A 17,968-nucleotide genomic window follows, 5' to 3' on the forward strand; every position below is an offset into this window, starting at 1 on the left:
GATTTTGGAGGAACACAAAATAACTTTTAAGCCAAGCCCAATCCTAAAGAGGGGAACTCCACAGTATGTAGCTTGAGTTTGCAGTTAAGCAAGAACAAAAGCAGGGCTCAGGCGCCTACCCACAGGCATGCTGAAAAAAATACAGCTTCTTTACTGAGGTGGTCTCACCTACACTAGGTGCGTTGTGAGCAATTTGGTAACTACATCTAAATACACACAGATTCCCCAGGGGATATTGCATTTGCATACAGACACCAGCTACATCAGAGGACCAGTTCAAGACTGAAATCACTGCGGATACAGGAGGACAGACTTGAGACACATTAGCAGAGATACCCAAGAACTGGTCCAGTAGGGCCACCAAAACCTGGCACTGGGAGAGGTGTAAAAGACACCAGCCATGCGGTTGGTCTGGGTCAGGATGGAGACGAGCTGGTGGATGTGGCTTACAGATCACTCCCAGTCAAAATGTTTTGGATGATATTTTTTTCAAGCTCGGATTTCTAGTAACCCTTTTGCTCAGCCTGAAAAGAGTCACATCATTGCTTAAAAAAAATTCCTTCCCTGCATTTTACAGGCAGAGTGGCAGTGTCCCCTCCTGAACATACTGTGATTTACAGCCTTCCACACTCACATCGGCGACACAAGCCCTTACGCAGAGACTGCAGACAGCACTCCTGCCAACACACGCGCTGTCACAGCATCACTCCACATAAACACCCTGCATTCACCTTGTTTGTATTTCCTCCTGTACAGGCTGCGACAGCTCACAAACACACGGAAGGCCTAATTTATATTTATAATAAATCTCCCTTCTTCATTCCCTGCAGTGGAAAAGAGCCCTGGCACCAATGCAATTTGCTGAGAGAACAGCATAACAGCTCTAAGAAGAATCAGGCCCACATTGCCTTCTGTAGACAAAGGGGTGCAGCCACATGCAAACACATGTGCATGATCCTACATGTGCCTGCAAACATGGAAGGAGTCCCACATATGCATATATACACACATATGCTCTTCCACCTGTATTCTCACACATAAGGCTCAATAACAGCATCTACCATTCCTTCTGACTCGCACGTGCTTTTGGGCAGCATAGGCATTTGTAAGCTGCACTTTTATTATCCAGGTGCTCATAGCCTCAGATAAGTGATGAGAAAACAACACTGCAAGAGAAGTATTGTCACCACCAATGCGATCTGCTCATGTCTGGGTTTTGCATGTCCTTGTCAGGTGGTGCAGCTATTTTAAAATGGAGTTTGCAACATGTTTCTTATCCCCACTTGCTAAATACATACATATTCTGATGTTGAGAAAACGCAGAGAGGGGGTTTGATGGGAAGGCAGGTTTCTGGTGGTGCCAGAAGAGCACTAGAAGAGATGAAGAAATTTATAATTGTACTCATGACTAAATGTGATCCCCACTTGCTTTGTAGGCACATGCCTTAAGGGAGTTACGAGTTCTTGGGTTTCTCCACTGTGCTCACAAACTGTCTGTAGCCAAGAATTGTCCTTTTGTTTTAATCTGGCTTCAGAGAAAAGGTTGTGATCTCTCTTCCCTCTGCAAAGGACCTTGTTCCAGCTTCCCTTGCCCCCACCACCCTGAAGCCTGACTGCAGAAGTGTGTGCCCCATGGCATCGCTAAAGCAGCACTAAAGCTACCCGATGTGTTATGGATCACTGCTCTGCTTGGTTCCCTGCCCTGCACTCCTCCTTGGGGCACCAGAGTGCCTAAGCCTGGGATGACAACTGTTTGTCAATGTTAAGGTGCTCAAGAGCATCATCAGAGATTTGCCGTGTTAGAGATGACCCTACACTGGGCGTTTTAAAGACCAGCAATGGCTATTTAACACCTCAGAAATTTTGCCACAAGAGGAAGATTAAAGATTGCACATATGCAGGCAGAGTTATGAGGATATCTAAGAGGGTTTTCTTGGATTTTTTTCTCCAGCTTCTGAACACAATAATCCAAATAGGAAAGTGGCAATGATGGCCAGAAATTACTGCTATTTAGAGGCAAACCAGAAACCTCCTGGAAATCCTTGCCAAACTATTTGGAATCTGTGAACACTAAATGCTGCCTAGGAGAAAATAAACCTCCATGCATTTTAGCTCGACATTCTTCACCTCCGGCCTCATGCTTTAAGCAAACAGATAGTCTTCCTACCAATGTAAGTATAGCGCAACACAGGTACTCATCCTTCTGCAATCTTGCTGCTGTCACCTCCTGTTGGAGTGACAGCCTGAAGCCATGGAAGAACCGTGCAGACAGTCACAATCCAGACCCCCGACCCACTACGGGCACAGCTCTTCCAGAAACACCACTGTGGAAAGCTAACACTGGGGTGAGGCTCAGACCACACTCTGGGCGGGCTGGAACATCATCTAGAGATCATACTTCTGCTGATAACCTTCTCTTGGGTCCTTCTCCCTCTTCTCCCCATGCCAGCTCTGTCTGATTTGAGCACCTGTTGCGTCCTTTCTCAAACACAGGTTGCGAGCTCTCTGGGGCAACGACGTGCCACGTTCGTCCAGCTTTTGGAAAATGTGCAGCACAGAGATCATTGACTTGGGATCCCAGCTGCTAGTGGCTATGACTAATTCATAATTAAAATAAAAGTGAAGCTGCACCAAAGGATTGCTCTGCCTCCAAGTTTTCTCCAGACTAGATTACTCGCAGGAGATACAGGAGAGCTACCACTGAGATTAAAAAAAAAAAAAAAAAAAAATCTCGGCCTACTAGGTTTACACAGAGGCCACAGAAAATATGTCTGTATTGTTATGACCTCCAGATCTTTTTTATTCCTTTGCTTTTTCCTAACCTTTAAAAGGCATGTAAGATAAACAGAGGAGAAACCAGGCAGACAACATCCTCAGAAGAGACATAGGAATATAATCAAGCCCTCAGACACACACACACAAACACCATAATTTATCTCTTCCTCCTCCTGTTTGATATTATCCTCTGTTCTAGTATCATAATCTGTTGCTATAGAAACAGCTATGATGTCACTACGAGAGGTTTATGGATGCCTTGAACAGGAAGGAAAGGTACATAACGATGGGAGAGAAAAAAAAAAATCTACAAACAGCTGCTGAACAGGAGATGGAACAGCAAGTGTTAACACGGAAAAGATAAATACACTGACGGTGCTGGCGCTGCTGCAGACAAGAGCAGAATATAAACCATGTTTTAAAAATAAAGAACACTTATAAATTTTGCCTACAAGTAAAAATATTCTGGGAAAGCTAAAGGAGCTTCCTGAAAAACTAAACTTTCTCTGAAATGTTCAGCAAGTTTTCTGGGACTGGATATTTTCTGAGTCTTGCTGCTAGAGTCCAAGTCTCCATCAACCCACACCATCGTCTGCTGTAACATTCCCTCCAGAAGTGTTAGCGTAACACTCCACCAATGCCGCTAATAGTTAGGGACTTTGCTGGCTATCCGCCATCCCGTGTGCCTTTACGATCTGCAACTTAAAAAAAAAAAATCATGTCTTCAAGCAAAAATAAATAGAGACACACCGAATCCACTGGATCACATCCAGTAGCAAATAAACACCCTGACCCCAAACTATAAGCAAAAAAAAAGAGCTTTTCTTGCTCTCTTCACCCAAGAGAAAAACTATAATCTTACAGACTCGCTGCCAAGTGTACTGACATACCTGACCTGCTACTAGAGAGAACAGAATGTTGAGCCTCGTGCGCCCGAAACGCGCCCAGCCTTTGGGCCACGCACATCCATGTGCAGCCCAATGCACGTGCGGTTGTGGCCCGTGAGCTCAGTCACTGGTTACTGTGCCTCCACGCGCGCACCCGTTTCGGTCACCTGGAGAGTCACACGTGCCCTTAAAGACATCCTGGGCAGGCTGCAGGAAAATTTAGTGTGCAGGGCCTTCCGGGGAGGAGGAGGGAGGATGGCACATCAGATTTGTCCTGCATAGCCACATTCATCATGGAAAGGGCGACGGCAGCGATGGAGGAAATCACGAGGATATCAGATCAACGAAAAGTGCTGGTGTTTCAGCTTATCTCTGCCCCATCGGAATTTCCCAAGCATGGAGAGCAGGATTAGAAATCTTATGGGAATTCTATAGCATCGATTTTGCCTCTGGTCTCAGCTCCAGCCAGGCAATCCCCAGGCAGACTCCCCATCCCACCTATGAGCATCAGGACATAGGTGGTATCTCCTGTTCTCACCCACCTTCCTTTCCAAAGATGCTGGAGACAACTGCAGGGAAAAAACCTGGGAGAGACTGAAGTCAGGAAGAGCAGCTGCAAAAACAGTCCAAGCCAGGATCTTCAGCAATTCACCCAACCTTCTGTCCCTGCCAGCCTTTGCTGCCACAGCTTCAGCCCCTCTACTTCTCAGGGATCACCTCCTCCTCTCCTGTTACAGTCACTTGTCCTCATCTTTCTTCCTCACCTGTCTCTCTCATCCTCTTCCCCCTTGATCCTGACCTATTTCCTTACTACTTCTCTCCCCTCAGCCCACCCTTCCCTTCCCTATCACAAATGTCTAGGAAAACCCACATGTTGTGATTTCCTCTCCCCAGAGAGCCCAGCCAGTTTGTTTTATCCACCTTCTCATGTCTGAGCCTATATAAAATGCAAATCCTTTGAGGTGGGAACTATCTACCCCTTCATGGCAATGTCATGCCTAGTGAAATAAGGTCTTGCTTTTGTTGGGCACTGGTGCTAATGCTGTAAATACAACTGTTCTTAGGAATACTTCAAAAGCACCAAAGAAGAGTAAAAGAATTGGAGGTATAAGAACAATGCCAAGTGGGGTTTTTTTCAATTTATTTTATATTTTGAGGGTAAAGTTCTGTTCCAATTTTTTATAAAAACATTTCTTCTGTGCTTTCTATTTGAGACTGTGGAGTGGAAAACAAAGCTGGTCTTGGTGAAGAAACAGAGATTGTCCTTTTTTTTTTTTTTTAAATTGGCAGGTGACACCAAGCAGGAAGAGACTGCAAAGTCAGGGGAATTAGATCAGAATTCAAAACAATCCTGACAAATTGAAAGGTACAGGATGAAATAATTCAAACGGGGCAAATACAAATATCGTATGCTTTGGTAGGAAGGGCTAGCTCTACACACACAGGATAGAAAATGGCTCGCGAGGCACCAGACCTCTTGGATGGGACCTGGGAGCCATGGCATATCACAAGCCACGCACAGATGAGTGATGTTGAAGTGCAGAAGTTAAAACCAAACAGGAGCGCTGCCTGTAAGAGACACGAAGGAGCACTTGTGCTCTACTTGGCCAGCGCAGAACCCCAGGTATGGACCTGTGCTCTAGCAGTGACATTCAAGAGAGGTGCACTAGCTGAAGGGAACACAGAGAAGCAGGAAGATGGTCAGAGCTGCAGAAAAACAGACATAGAAGAAAGAACTGAAGGATGCGTTTGAGGCAGGATTTTGCCTAAGGAACACAAAGTTAAGGAGAGACACGACAAAGAGGAAGGAATAGTTTTTCCACACCCACCGTTGATAGGACAAGAAATCACAGCAAGCAAAGCAGAGGAGGTAAAGTCTTTCCAATGACAAAGCTAGCGAAGGCCAGCAATGACAGCCCAGGCAGGCTGTGCACCCTCCATACATGGGGAATACGCTACACAACAGCGTTAGGGAACATGCTGGACAAGCATGTATTTGGTATAGTACATCCTGCTCTGCAAAAACTTTCTGAAGTCTTTCCTATGCCCACTTCCTATGACTTCAGTGATTTTGGCGAGAGATAAGTTTCTCTGGCATTTCAGCATAGCCCACAGATCAAGATAAACCTGTCAGCGTTCAGAAGGACAGGAGACGTTAGCCTGCAGGGTACCGCTCGCTGTGTAACACCATTGTTCCAGGTCTTGCTAATGCCTTTAAGGATTAAAGGTTATAATGAACAGTGCAGACAGCTGCCCTTCCGAGTTTCCCAAGTATCTCTGGCAAATACCACTGCCTTGTGGGTGACCTTTTCCACTTTTCAGGGTAGGAGCTGTAAGCGATTGCTCTCACTTCATCCTTCCAGAGACAGATGTCAGCACAGGTCCTGGAAGGTGAGCAGGACAGAGAACGAGGCGTGCATAAAGAGTGAGCTTCAGCTTCTCCAAGCCAATGTCCCATACAGCAGGAACTGCTGAAGAAAACCAAGTGAGACACTGTGCCATCCTTCTCTCAGCATAAGACTCTTGCTCCAGAAAGCAACACAAATGGGCCAAGGCTCGCTGCACAGAGACAGTGCTTCCCCCTCCCTGGGCTTCAGCGGTGCTGTTGCTGATCTACAGAACAATCCTTGAAATCAGAATTCAGCCCAGGAGCAACTTGAGGGGCTCACATCTCAAAGACTCTTGTCTTTCACTGGCTATTTTGCACATCCCCTGCGAATAAGTGAAAGAATCCATTCTTTGGCAGCATTCTGTCAGTCACATAGACACTCTTTATGTAGCACCTTGAACATATACAGCACTGTATAAACACACACCATAACAGACTATTATTACTTCCATTAAATAAATAAATTCTAATGGCACAGCTTTTTCGTTCTTTTAGCCCAGACTCTGGACTCTCCAAGGCACTTTGTGATGTGGTGATGCCCTTGCCAGCCTACAGAGATGGGAGCTGCTCCTCCACTCACCTGCATGGGGAAGTCTTAGAAGAACTATTTCTACCATACAAGTTACCCAGTTCAGAAGGCTATCTGAATTCAAGAGTGGTCCCAAAATACATGCACTTGTGCTTTCCAGAGGAAAGATCTCAGCTCCTGACGTGGCCAAGCAAAGAAGGATTCAGGGGTGCTCTCTACACCTCTGTGCTGTAAACAAGTGGAAGCAGTAACATGCCTTTAGTCTCCCCCTCCAACAAACAGACAAATTGCTAAATGCCCTATCTGGAGCGAAATTATCACCTGGGTTTATTTTCAAAACAAAAGCTGAACTCTGCACTGCTAGGGGAAATAGTTTCAAAAGAGAAGGCCTCCTGTTAAACACCTAGGTCCACGGCAGGGTATGTAAATAGCTGAAGAAACAACCTTTTTTCTAAATAGTGTTTAATTCTCACTTCTTATTATCCACCAGTTAACCTTCCAAAAGCAAGCAAAAGCTCTATAAATAATATTCACATTCAGAGGGCAGAGATTTCCTAGTAAGGGTGAGGAAACAACCTCATTTTTATAAACGGACTGATTAAGCTATAGAGGCCATGAGTCAGAAAGGTACTTCAGCGTGTGGCTAGCTTTAAAGACATAAACAATTCTAATGAAGTCAGCAGCGCTGCCTGTGAGCTTAAATTTAGACACAGACCTTAAAATATCTTCTTAAATTGGGATCAGAGAGGAAAAGGGCGGAACTTTCAAAAATATCCAGTCTCATCTTACCCAATCTCTGCAGATACAGAGCTGGGGACACCATAATAGCTGTCAGCCCACCACTGAATGCCTTTGCCAACTCCCCTTCTCAGGAGTCTTGCCCAAAAGTACGTGCTATCCCAGTTGCCCCAACACCAGCACTTTGGTGGTCTAACCTGCCTCATACTGGTGCCTCAGCCCAGTCCAAGCAGAAGGTGGCTGAACTTGCCCTTGACCTTGCCATCTGGCAGGACTGCTCTAACACCATCACCTGGGACCCACTTGGTGAGGCCTGCAATCAGGACAGGGATTAACCTCCACACCTAGGTTACTAATCCTTCCATGATGTTACTTCCCAGAACTTTCCTCCTCATCGAACAACTACATACTTTTACACACCATTGCTGTGTTGTGGCCACAACTGAGGCTTATTTGTTTAGCCACCCAAGTATGTTATCTGCCTCTGAATAAAAAGTCTAACGTCCAGGGGCTGACAGGAGTTCAAAACCCTCACAGGCATGAAGGAGGTCTCTGGGCTGTCCCGCATCACTAGAAGACCTACACTGATCAGGGTGCACAGCCAGCGCTTACCCAGTCTGGAGGAAACCACATCTAGTAGCTTCAAAGCACCACGTGAAAGTGGGCGGTAAATAGCAACCACTGGGTAAATAGGGAAACCGAGGCAGGGGAAAATGAAAACTCCTTCATTTTCCAGGCCAGCTGAAGTATCCAGCTGAAGCCAAGACGGTTTCCTCACCTGCTACGGCCATGCGGAGGGATGTGCTGCATGGAGTCCAAGGGCCAACGACTGTAGCGAGTAACTGTGGTTGCCTCTTTGTCCAAGCATGTTGTTTGCTCACCCCAGCCCCTGGTCCCAGCAGCACTCTTTCCGCTTCCGAAAATAAAACAGCATTTTTCACCTCTTACATCTCAAACCCATTTAATCGCTAAACGCGGCAGCATGATAAGAACAATAATTATAACTGGAGGGGGCTTCCTGTTATCCTGGCTATAGCCATATCCTGAGCTAATAAAAACTTACGCTTTTGGTCCCAGCATTGACTTAATGTAAGTTCTGGTTATTAATTCATAAACAGGAAGCACCTCCGAGTTATCATCTCCTTGCACGAACTTTGGGGCAAAGACCTTTACTCCGCCTCACTGGTGCCGCCTCCCCAGTGAGCAAGTTTTGTGCGTTTTAACGAGACTTGAGGATGCATTCAAAACCCAGCAGGGCTTGCCTGATCCTGGTGTTAAATGGGATCTGGTCCACGATGCATCTGGGAGCAGATTTTCAGGCTGTCCAGCCCCTGGTGTGACAAGGGCAGCATGCAGGCAGGTCCCCACCTGTGCCAAGCTCCAGCAACAACACCGACACCGGTGGCGAGGTGCAATTTACAAATATTACCGAGATTAATTCCATGAGCCACCCACATAGAAAACTACCAACGCGGCTGCTAAAAATACACAGTGAGTTGCAACGAAGTTGTCAGGAATAAGTAAGAAGCAAAGCAAAGAGGAACAAAACCAAAACAGAGGTAATCACTGTATAGAAAATAAAGGTTATGGTGTATAAACACCTCTTTTTACCCAATTCTGAAGGATGCCAGCTACAAGGCACCCAGGAAATCACCGGAAAAACCTGCCCAGGGCAAAAATCTACCCGTAGCCCAGGCACTGGTGATGTCTAGCAGTAAACCCTCTTAAAACAGGGTCTCTTCTGGTCCACAGAGCCTGGCTCTGTTCTCTTGCACAGGAGGAAATGTCACACGATGAGCACAACGATGACAATTTTGCCCAGCAAGGGCAACATTGCCTAGAGAAGCGTCCAAAGAGCCAAATTCTTGCCTGCCTCAAGCCATTCAACTCCTCTGAAGCCGATACAACCGCCCCTGAGGAAGCTGCATCTCCGGCGCTCAGCGGGACGGCGGCCACTCGTTTGCCCCAACTCTGGAGCAGAGGCCATGCAGGATTACACCTGATGAGGCCCTCTTGGAAGCCAAACACATTTCACACAATCAAAACTAAAATCCAGGTCAAACATTGCACGGCGGTGTTACTTCTGTTTTAGTTTACTTGGTAGGTTTTTATGTCCTTCATGTTACTGGCTCAGTTCTGCAACACCCGGAAATAAATGAATGAGAAAAAGGCAGCAGAGGAGAAGATGACAGCACAAACTCTGAATTATTTAAAATAAATGGGAAAATTCTCCTTGCACAGTGTATGTAGGGGAGGATTTCATACCAGATATTCACTTATTTATCATGCTTCACCTATTAGTATCAGGTGAGGCACTGTTCCGCTTCCCAGAACCACTATTTAAGCCGGCTGCTCAGCACAAACGCACACCACCCTCATCTCCACGTCGAGAATCGTGGGTGAATTTGTGCATGTGCTCTATGTTATCGCTTACTTAAATTTCTACCGGAGCCGTTTCATAAGGGCCTCTGAGGTGTCACATTTCCTCCCCGGGGCACCTTTTCTGTCAAAGAGCCTATGTTCTGAAACCCGTAGGGTGGAGATACCGTTTCACCTACCCTCGCCTCCCTCGTGGCAGTGGCCGTGCGTGTGGCACCATCAAGGGCAGGAGCAGAGAAGCGGCTGCTCACCGCAGCGCTGATCCAGCCCCTCGGCTCCCGCGCTCTCCTCGGTGGCCTGACTGTACCTGCTGCTCCAGAGGAGGGCTGGAGACCAGGCCGGTTATTGCACATAACGTGAGGCTCGTAAGGGAGGATTGCAGTCCTCGCCTCCTTCCAAGGAGGAAATCACATCCCCTGCGATAAGTAAGTTTTTATCTATGCACTGCGATATTGCAGGGAATTCTAAGGACCTCTCATGGCAACTAGGAGGCGAAAAACATTCATTAACCCCTCCTCCGCCTCTCTCGAAGCCATCCAGCAGCAATTTAACCCGCAAACATGCTGCAACACAAATCAGATAAAACAATCCCTATCAGCCTTTACGCTACCCACTGGCTCCTGCGACTTGGGATATTCACCTACTTTAAGGCTCGAGGTGTGCTGCAGAGCCTGGCCGCGGACCCTTCTGTGTCGCTTGCAAAGAATCTGTCTTTACGGGTTGCTTTTCAGGGCATTTTTTCCGTCCGCTCTCTTTTTCCAGTCAGGCAGAAGCACGGGCGCCGCTGAAGTTAGGATGCTCTAGGGAACCGCTAAACTTCCACCGCACGCTTCGGTGCGGCACCACCGCCTCCTCCCCGGGAGGAAGCCGGCGCCCTGCCCGCCCTGGCTGCGGCCGAGGCCTCCTCTCCCTTCCCTTCCCCTCCCCTGCCCTGCCCGGCTCCGGGGAGGCGGCTGTGCCGGCGCTCGCCGGGCGCCCGCTGCGGCGCGCCGGGAAGGGGGAGCGCGGCCGGCCTGACCGCAAGGCCCTGCGCCCTCACTCCGCCCCCGGCCGCTGCGGAGCCGCCGGGCGCCGCCGCCCGCCGAGGTGCCACCGCACCGCCCCGCACCGCCGCCCGCCCGGGGGATGCGGCCCGGCGAGAAGCGAACTTCAGAGGGGAATCGCCGCGTTACCCGCTCTGCCAGCGGCGCCCGCTCGGGAGGGGCCGGGCAGGCTCGGCGGCGGGGACTGCGGTGCCGGGCCGGGCCTCACCGGCCCGCCGGTGGCCCGGGGCCGCGCCGGGGGGGACAGGCCCGGCCCGGCGGGGGGCTGCGGGCGGGGGCTGGGCAGGTACGCGCCGGGACTGCGAGCCCCCGCCGCGGCCGAGGGGCGGCAGCAGCGACGCGGCGGCGGCCGCCCCCTGCTCGCCGCAGGCCCCCGCGGCCGCCCGCTAACGCCGGCGGCGCCGGGGGCGGCCCGGGCACAGGCCGGGGGCGCTGCCCGGGCCCGGGGACCGAGGCCGCTCGGCGGTGCGGCGCGACCGGCAGAGGGCGCCGGCGGCGGGCCGGCTCCGACTGGCACCCCGGGCCCGCCGCGGCCCCTCCGCTGGCACCGGCCCGCCGCCGCACAGGGCCCCGCTACCGCCGCCGCGGCCCCTCCGCGCCCCCCGGCGGCGCCGCCGCCCCCAGACTCCGGCAGCCCGGTGTCTGGCAGCGGCGAGGGCGGGGAGGGACGGCCGTCCTCCCTCCGCTGCCGAAAACGCTCCTCTTTGTCTGCCTGCCTCTCGCGGGGTCCAAACTCCGCACCGCCGGTGCGCCCGGGGCTGCCCAGAAATAACCCGGCGGGCCGGTAACTTTACACCGCCCGCCGGGCGCCCTCCGCTCGGGCGCTGCAGCCCGGGCTCGATTTTCTCCTCAGATAAGTTTTACCGTCCTCGCCGTGGGGAGAAAAGTACCGTGTCCCCCTGTCGCCCCCCGCTCCTGCGGCCGGGCGCCCGGGTCTCCGCCGCCACGGACCGACCGGTCCCCGGCCGGGATAAAGCGACGGCCGGGTGGGCGTCCCTGCGGTTTATGCAACGCTGCCCGGCCAGCGCCGAGCCGGGAGGGGTGACGGAGCAGGGTAAAACGCATCGTGAGGGGATTTAAATGAACCCTGATACCTTTGTAATTTTTTTTTTTTTTAAACAGCCACCCTGAAATACGCTCCGATCTAACACACGCCCTCCCCCCCCCCCTTTTTTTTTTTTCTCAACCCCAAAAAACTAAGTTGGGGCACTTGGGCTTCTCGCCGCAGCCCGGGCTGGGCTGAAGCAGAAGCCGGAGGAGCTGACAGGCGGCTGCCGGCAGCCCCGTCCCCCGCCGCCGCTGTCCGCGGGGTCTCCGCGCCCCGAAGGAGCACCCCGGCGGGGGGAACTCTTGGGAAACCGGCGAAAGGAGCGGAGTGGCCGGTCTTGGAAATGAAAACTGCAGCGAGGGGCAGGCAGGCAGGCACACACGCACGCACACGGAGGCGCAGGGCAAGCTCCGTCCACCTCATTGTTCTGCTCGGCACCGGCACGGACTTCACCCACCGCCCCCCGCCGGGGCCCGAGCGCCCGGGACCGCGGGGCGAGGAAGCGATGGGGCGAGGGGGTGTGGGGGGGGGCAGAGCCGGTCGGCGACCCGCGCCTCGCCCCGCTCCCCGCCGGGCGCCCGGCAGGGCGGGGGTGCCCCGCCGCCAGCCCCCCCGCAACAACGCCGGGAGCACGGCGAGCCGCGGGCGGCCGGGGACCCCCGGTGTGTCCCCGTCCCCCCCACCCCCGACCGCGGCAGAGCGAGGGGTACCGGCAGGGTGGGCCGGGCAGTGCCGGGCCAGGGCTTACCTTCGTACATGGGGGCCATCGGTGCAAGGACGCCTGTTATTCATGGCAACGCCGCCACGAACGACGCGAGATCGCAGCCCCCCAAACTCAACACACATCTGCCATCTTGAGCGGGTGTCTCTCGGCGGAGGCGAAGCTGCCGCCTGCCTTCTGCATCGCTGCCCGCCTCAGCGCGGGGGGAGCCGGGCACATCCAGCCCCGCTGCCGGCCCTCCGACGCGGCCAGGGCGGGCGGGCGAGCGGGCGGGGGGCGGCGGCGCCGGGCCGGGCCGGGCCGGGGCCGGGGCCGGGGCCGGGGCGAGGCGCGGGGCCGGGCAGGGGCGGCGGGCGGCGGGGCCCCCCCGGCTCGGGACGGCGGCGCTGGGGAGGGAGGGAGGGAGGGAGGAAAGGAGAGAGGGAGGGAGGAAAGGAGGGAGGGAGGGAAGGAGGGGGGCTGGCGCGGTGCCCCCGCTCTCAGCGCGGCATGGCTGCGTGTGCCGGGGCGCCTGCAAAAGTTGCACTGGGGGGGAGAGAAAGGGAGAGAGAGACGGAGGGAGAGAGAGGGAGACGGAGACCGAGACGGAGAGGAGGGGAAAAAAAAAAAAGGCAAAAAAAAAAAAAAAAAGCGAAGGGAGTTTGCAAATAATCAAGCGCCGATGGCACTGATCGCGGCTTCCCAGAAGGAGAGAGAGCGAGCGAGAGAAACCCTCTGCTGAGATTATGTGGGATCTTGTTTAACAACACATTTCAATCAGGAGAAAAAAGGAACAGTCAACAGAAGTTGGTGAAACACTTCTGTCTTCTCCCCCCCCCCCTTATAGAAAAGAGAGGAAGGAAAAAAAAATAAAAAAGGCTGCTGATTGAAGCTTTGCAATTCACTGGCTGTGGGGATCATATAATTTGAGCTCATGTTTTACAATAGCGTGGAAAATTCCTACCTCTCCCCCTCTCCCCAAATAAATCTTCTGTTCCCTCAAGGCATTTCACAATCTGGTTCACTGACAAAAGTTCCAATTTATTCTTTTTTTTTTCATTTAGCTTGCTTGCAGTGTAAATATTTAGCGGATGCATTTAAAATAAACATACGTTGTTGCTGTTAGGATTCTGGTTGTGTTTTTGTTTATTTGTTTTTTTAAAAAAGGAACCACATCAAAGAAGTGTTTACTTGCTCAGATTGACAGCCACTACTTCCTCCTCCCCCCACCCAATTTTTATTTTAAAAGATCCGTCTCTCCCTTTGAGCTCTTGCTGTAAGAGCACCAAACACAAACAGCATCATTTTTGTCGGTGCATACAAGAAAGCTGTGGGTGAAACCACATTATCTGGAGCCCCCTTTGCCTGACAGCAGCTCTGTGAAGGAAGGTAAGTCACCAGGTACCCATTGCACAGGTAGGGAAGCTGAGACTCACGCAAAGCCCCTGGCAAAGGTGGAAATGAAACCTCGGGCTGTGATCCTGCATTAATTCCTGTCTGGTTTTGCCCGCCTGGAGCTCCTTGGCAGTCAGCAGTCTGGGATCAGACCAGTGAAGACGTACTCTCTTCATGCCTGCTGTTACGGCTGGTCCCCAAAAACGCTGCCTCTCTCTGCTGCTGGTGCCAGCCCAGACCTCTCCCACCACAGGATTCGATCGCAGCAGGGCTCGGCACCCGGCTGCTCCTGTTGATGTCTCAAGGAGGAGAAGGCAAGAGGTAACTTTTATTTGGGGATTTCAGTGAGAGCCAAGTGCTCCCATCAGCCTGGCTCCTGCTCTCGAGGTTCTCAGAGGATGCCTGTGCTGGCAGATAAAAGTGGGCCAGGGCGCAACCCATGTTGACCAGCCGATGGAGCAGAATGGCCGTGTTCCCACTGGATGTGAGGATGTGATCCACAGGCTCCTGTGGGCCCGCTTGTTCGCAAGGTATCTTCAGTGTTTTGCATGTTGTTTGTTTTTTTTTTTTCCCCCACTGAAAAATGCCTGAAATAACAGGAGGGCTGTCTCACAGCCCATTAGCATTCTGTTTACAACATGAAGCTGAGGATACGTGTTAAATGTTTCGGGGAGTGGCAGGCAGGGCAGGTGGAGGTGGTTGAGGGCGCAGTCGACCAGGACGGCACTGAAGGACTGTGTACAGCAGAGGGAGCAAAACCTGCTGCCGTCTCATCCCTGCTTCATTTGGAGCGTGATCCCAACACCAACCATCACCGAATCCTGGAAAGAAATGGAGCTGTCTCCAGCTGGGGAAGTCCAGGCTGGAGGGCAAGCAGCGTGGACGGCAGCAAGCACAGTATTTGAACTTGCTTCTTACCCCTCTTTTATTTAGCCATGAAGACCCTCAGAGTTTGGCTCTAGGCACTGAGTCGATAACCTCACATTTTCTGGTCATTGTAATTCTGCACTGCTCTCTTCTTTTATGATAAAGGGCATTATTTGCTTTCCAAGGCTACTGATGCTTGTGATCCCAACCTGCCTCCTTGCCCTTGATCAAAGCAGCAGCCACAGAGCCCCAACTTGGAGCCACGGGGGAGACATAGAGAAGTATCAGAGAAGAGCAGAGGACAAAACCAGCGCGGAGGAGCAAGCTGCTGAAGGAACTGGCTTCAGTTCTAGTCAGTGCATTTTGTTGCAGTGTGGCTCCAGGTTAGCTCTCCTCGGCTATGAAATGGAGGCAGTGGTACCAGCCTCTGCTGCCTGAGACTGCACTGATGAGTTCTTTCTCCCTCTCTGTTTCACCATGAGCTATCCTGTGGCCATCGGGCTTGCATCAGCAACATGTCCATCGAAGCTTGCATGATGCAGGAGCTTAAAACATAAATCAAGCTTAGTCCCCCACCAGAAGAAAATTGGAAGGGGTAGGCGGAGGGGTCTGCAGGACTCACTGTGTGTGGCCTGGGCACGGCAGTGGCGCGTTCTGGCCCTGTGGCTGGCAGGTCGAGTGCAGAGGGAGCAGCCAAACCTGTGAGTGACATACTTACACAAGCGCTAAAGCTGCCTCGCTTCAAAGCACAGGTTATTCTGCCTCTTTTAGGGGCAAGGCGTTGAATTCAATGGACTACTTGTCTAGTCCAGAATGGCAATTCCCAATTGTGTTTCAGGTTCTATAATCCCCAGGATTCTCATTTGCTGACAAGAAGTCCAAAGATAGGAAAATTAATGGGGATATTTTCACCAACTAGGACCATTCCGGTCTTACATATTTTTAAATATTGCTGCCAGATGAGGTCACAGAATATCTGGTAAATAAAAAACAGCCCCAGCAAGTCCTGACCTCAGCTAAGATCGGCTGCTTAAACCTGGTGCACAGAGGGACCTTGTGATGTGTGGGCATGCAGAGGGAGCAGGGGTTTGCCCTGCTGCGTACAGCTTTCCTCTTCGGCTCACACAGGGGCCTCCCTGTTAGAGTGGACTTGGAGCATGTGGCTTGGAGCTGGGGGCTACAACCCCTTGCTGTGCTTTCCCACTGCTGTGCACAGACAGGGATGCGTTTGGGAGGTAGCCCAGCTCTCAGACAACCACTTTCTTTCCATTCTCCCCAAAACTGAGCATCCATGCAAGGATGCTACACCCTTGGTCATATAGGGTTCCCCGTGGAGTGAACATACCCATCAGCGTACAGGCACCAGCAGTGAGGCCACAGCAGCTCTAGGGCAAGCCCATCTCTCCATGGGAGAGATCATGGTCTGCTCTGTGTGTGCCTGAGACGACAGGACATGTCATTAAAATTTTGAATCCAGAGAGACTTTCCCATCCCAACAGATTATTTCTTCTCTTTGGCCCCTTCACTTGAGAGGCAATCGCAAAGCAGTACTGGAAAAGTACATTTTAACATCTCATCTCATGATTTTTCATTTCTCCATTCGCATATTTGGGTCAACCATAAACACACCCATAGTCTGGGTGCAAGTACACAGCATGCTCAGCGTGTCAGGGAGCCTGGTGTACCACCCAGGCAGCAGCATCCTCAGCTACATCTGCCGTGGCTCTAGGTGATGGTGGCAGAGACTAAGCCAGGGAAAGGAAGGGTGCCCTTTTTCCAGTGCTGGGCTGGCACCAAGGAGGGCTTCTTTCCATTTCTGGTCCCCACATGTAAATCTTGGTGGTCTTGGGCATGCCACTCACTTCTCCAGAAAGGCACACGGTGTTTGACTGGCATGTCTCAGGGTTCTGCTGATAACAACCCAAGCCTTATATCTTTATAACCAACTGCAGTAAAGAGTAGCAGGAGTTGCTGTTTCTTACTGGAAATGGTGAGAGTTTGATTTTTTTTTTTTAACTTAATGCAGATTTTGGAGGTCAAGGTGCAAGAAGGAAAAAGGTGAGTTTTGAAACGTAGTTGTTGGGCACCATTCTCATTTTAGGGAGATTGCACGAATAGGCACGGGGTGTCCTTTAGTCTCTTGAAGCCAGAAACACTACAGCAGCATCACCTCCTCTTCTTCCCTGCCTCTGCCAGACCCTGGCTGTGCCAAGAGCGTGCCAGGGGTAATGCTAGAGGTGCCTGCTGCTGGGGTGCAATTTCTTCCTCCTTCTCCCAAAAAAAGCTGAGGAGGTTTGTGGCTTCCGGCTTTCTCAGCTCGTTGTCCATCCACTGCATTTTCTTCTTCAGAAAGACTGAACCTAAAAAATGTACTAATAAAAGACTGTAAGGTACATTGGGAAAAACAAACAAACAAACAAAAACAAACACACACGCACACACCACAAAAAAACCAAACCAACCAACCAACCAAACAAAAATCCCAACCAAACAAAGCAGAAAAGAAAGGCTGTAAGCACACTGAGTGAGCACGTCCCCTTCAGTGACAACCTTTAATACCCGTTTGCCTTCCCGGAGGAGCTGGAAGGCAGTGTGTTGTTAACAAGAATCAGGCCCCAAATCTTCCACATTAAGCAAAGCAAAATATTATTGTAAACACCAGAGGAAGGCTTCCCAGTGAAACACACACAGATGTTTTCTTTTTAAATGTAAATCAGTGCGGGAAGGGACAGTTTAATTAAAAGCAAAATTATTAGGTAAGTGCTGAGGGAATCTACTTTAGTTGCTGGGTACACTCACATATTTTTACTGGTGAGTCAATTGCAATTTTAAATTTCTTTCCTCCTAATATGATCAGCTCAGAGACTAGCCACTGTGATGTGGATTATTTGGGAGAGGATTTTTCCATGGAGAGCAAGAATGTCTGCTCCGTGTGCAAGTTGCGGGTGCCCAGGCAGCCTGCTATGATATGTCCATTCCCAGGCTTACATCCCTGCTAATCGTTAGCTAACACTCAGTATAGGCTGCCTCCGTGGCATCACCTGGAGAAAATCCTGTCCCTTACAACTGGGATTTTGAGTCGCTGCTAGGGGCTGAGACACTTGGGCTTACTGCTGGCTGGGATGCTGTGGGAAAGGGGCTACAGTGTTAACTGACTTTACACCCTGCTGCTGCCCTGGTGCTAGACTCAGGTCCCTTCAGTACCACCCGTCCCTCCA

At 51.4% G+C, this 17,968-nt stretch overlaps 1 protein-coding gene across 2 annotated transcripts in view; it reads right to left on the minus strand.

The window, feature by feature from the left end:
- Positions 1–12,852, minus strand: part of HIPK2 (homeodomain interacting protein kinase 2) — a 141,603-nt gene extending 128,751 nt beyond the window's left edge. For both annotated transcript variants that reach the window (XM_065651940.1, XM_065651930.1), the window contains exon 1: positions 12,537–12,852. In XM_065651940.1, coding sequence (XP_065508012.1) covers positions 12,537–12,555 — 19 coding nt within the window. In that variant the 5' untranslated portion in view covers positions 12,556–12,852. The remainder of the gene's footprint in view (positions 1–12,536) is intronic.
- Between the last annotated feature and the right edge of the window lie 5,116 nt (positions 12,853–17,968).

Source organism: Caloenas nicobarica, chromosome 1 (genome assembly GCF_036013445.1).
Source record: "Caloenas nicobarica isolate bCalNic1 chromosome 1, bCalNic1.hap1, whole genome shotgun sequence".
In the NCBI taxonomy this organism is placed as follows: domain Eukaryota; kingdom Metazoa; phylum Chordata; class Aves; order Columbiformes; family Columbidae; genus Caloenas; species Caloenas nicobarica.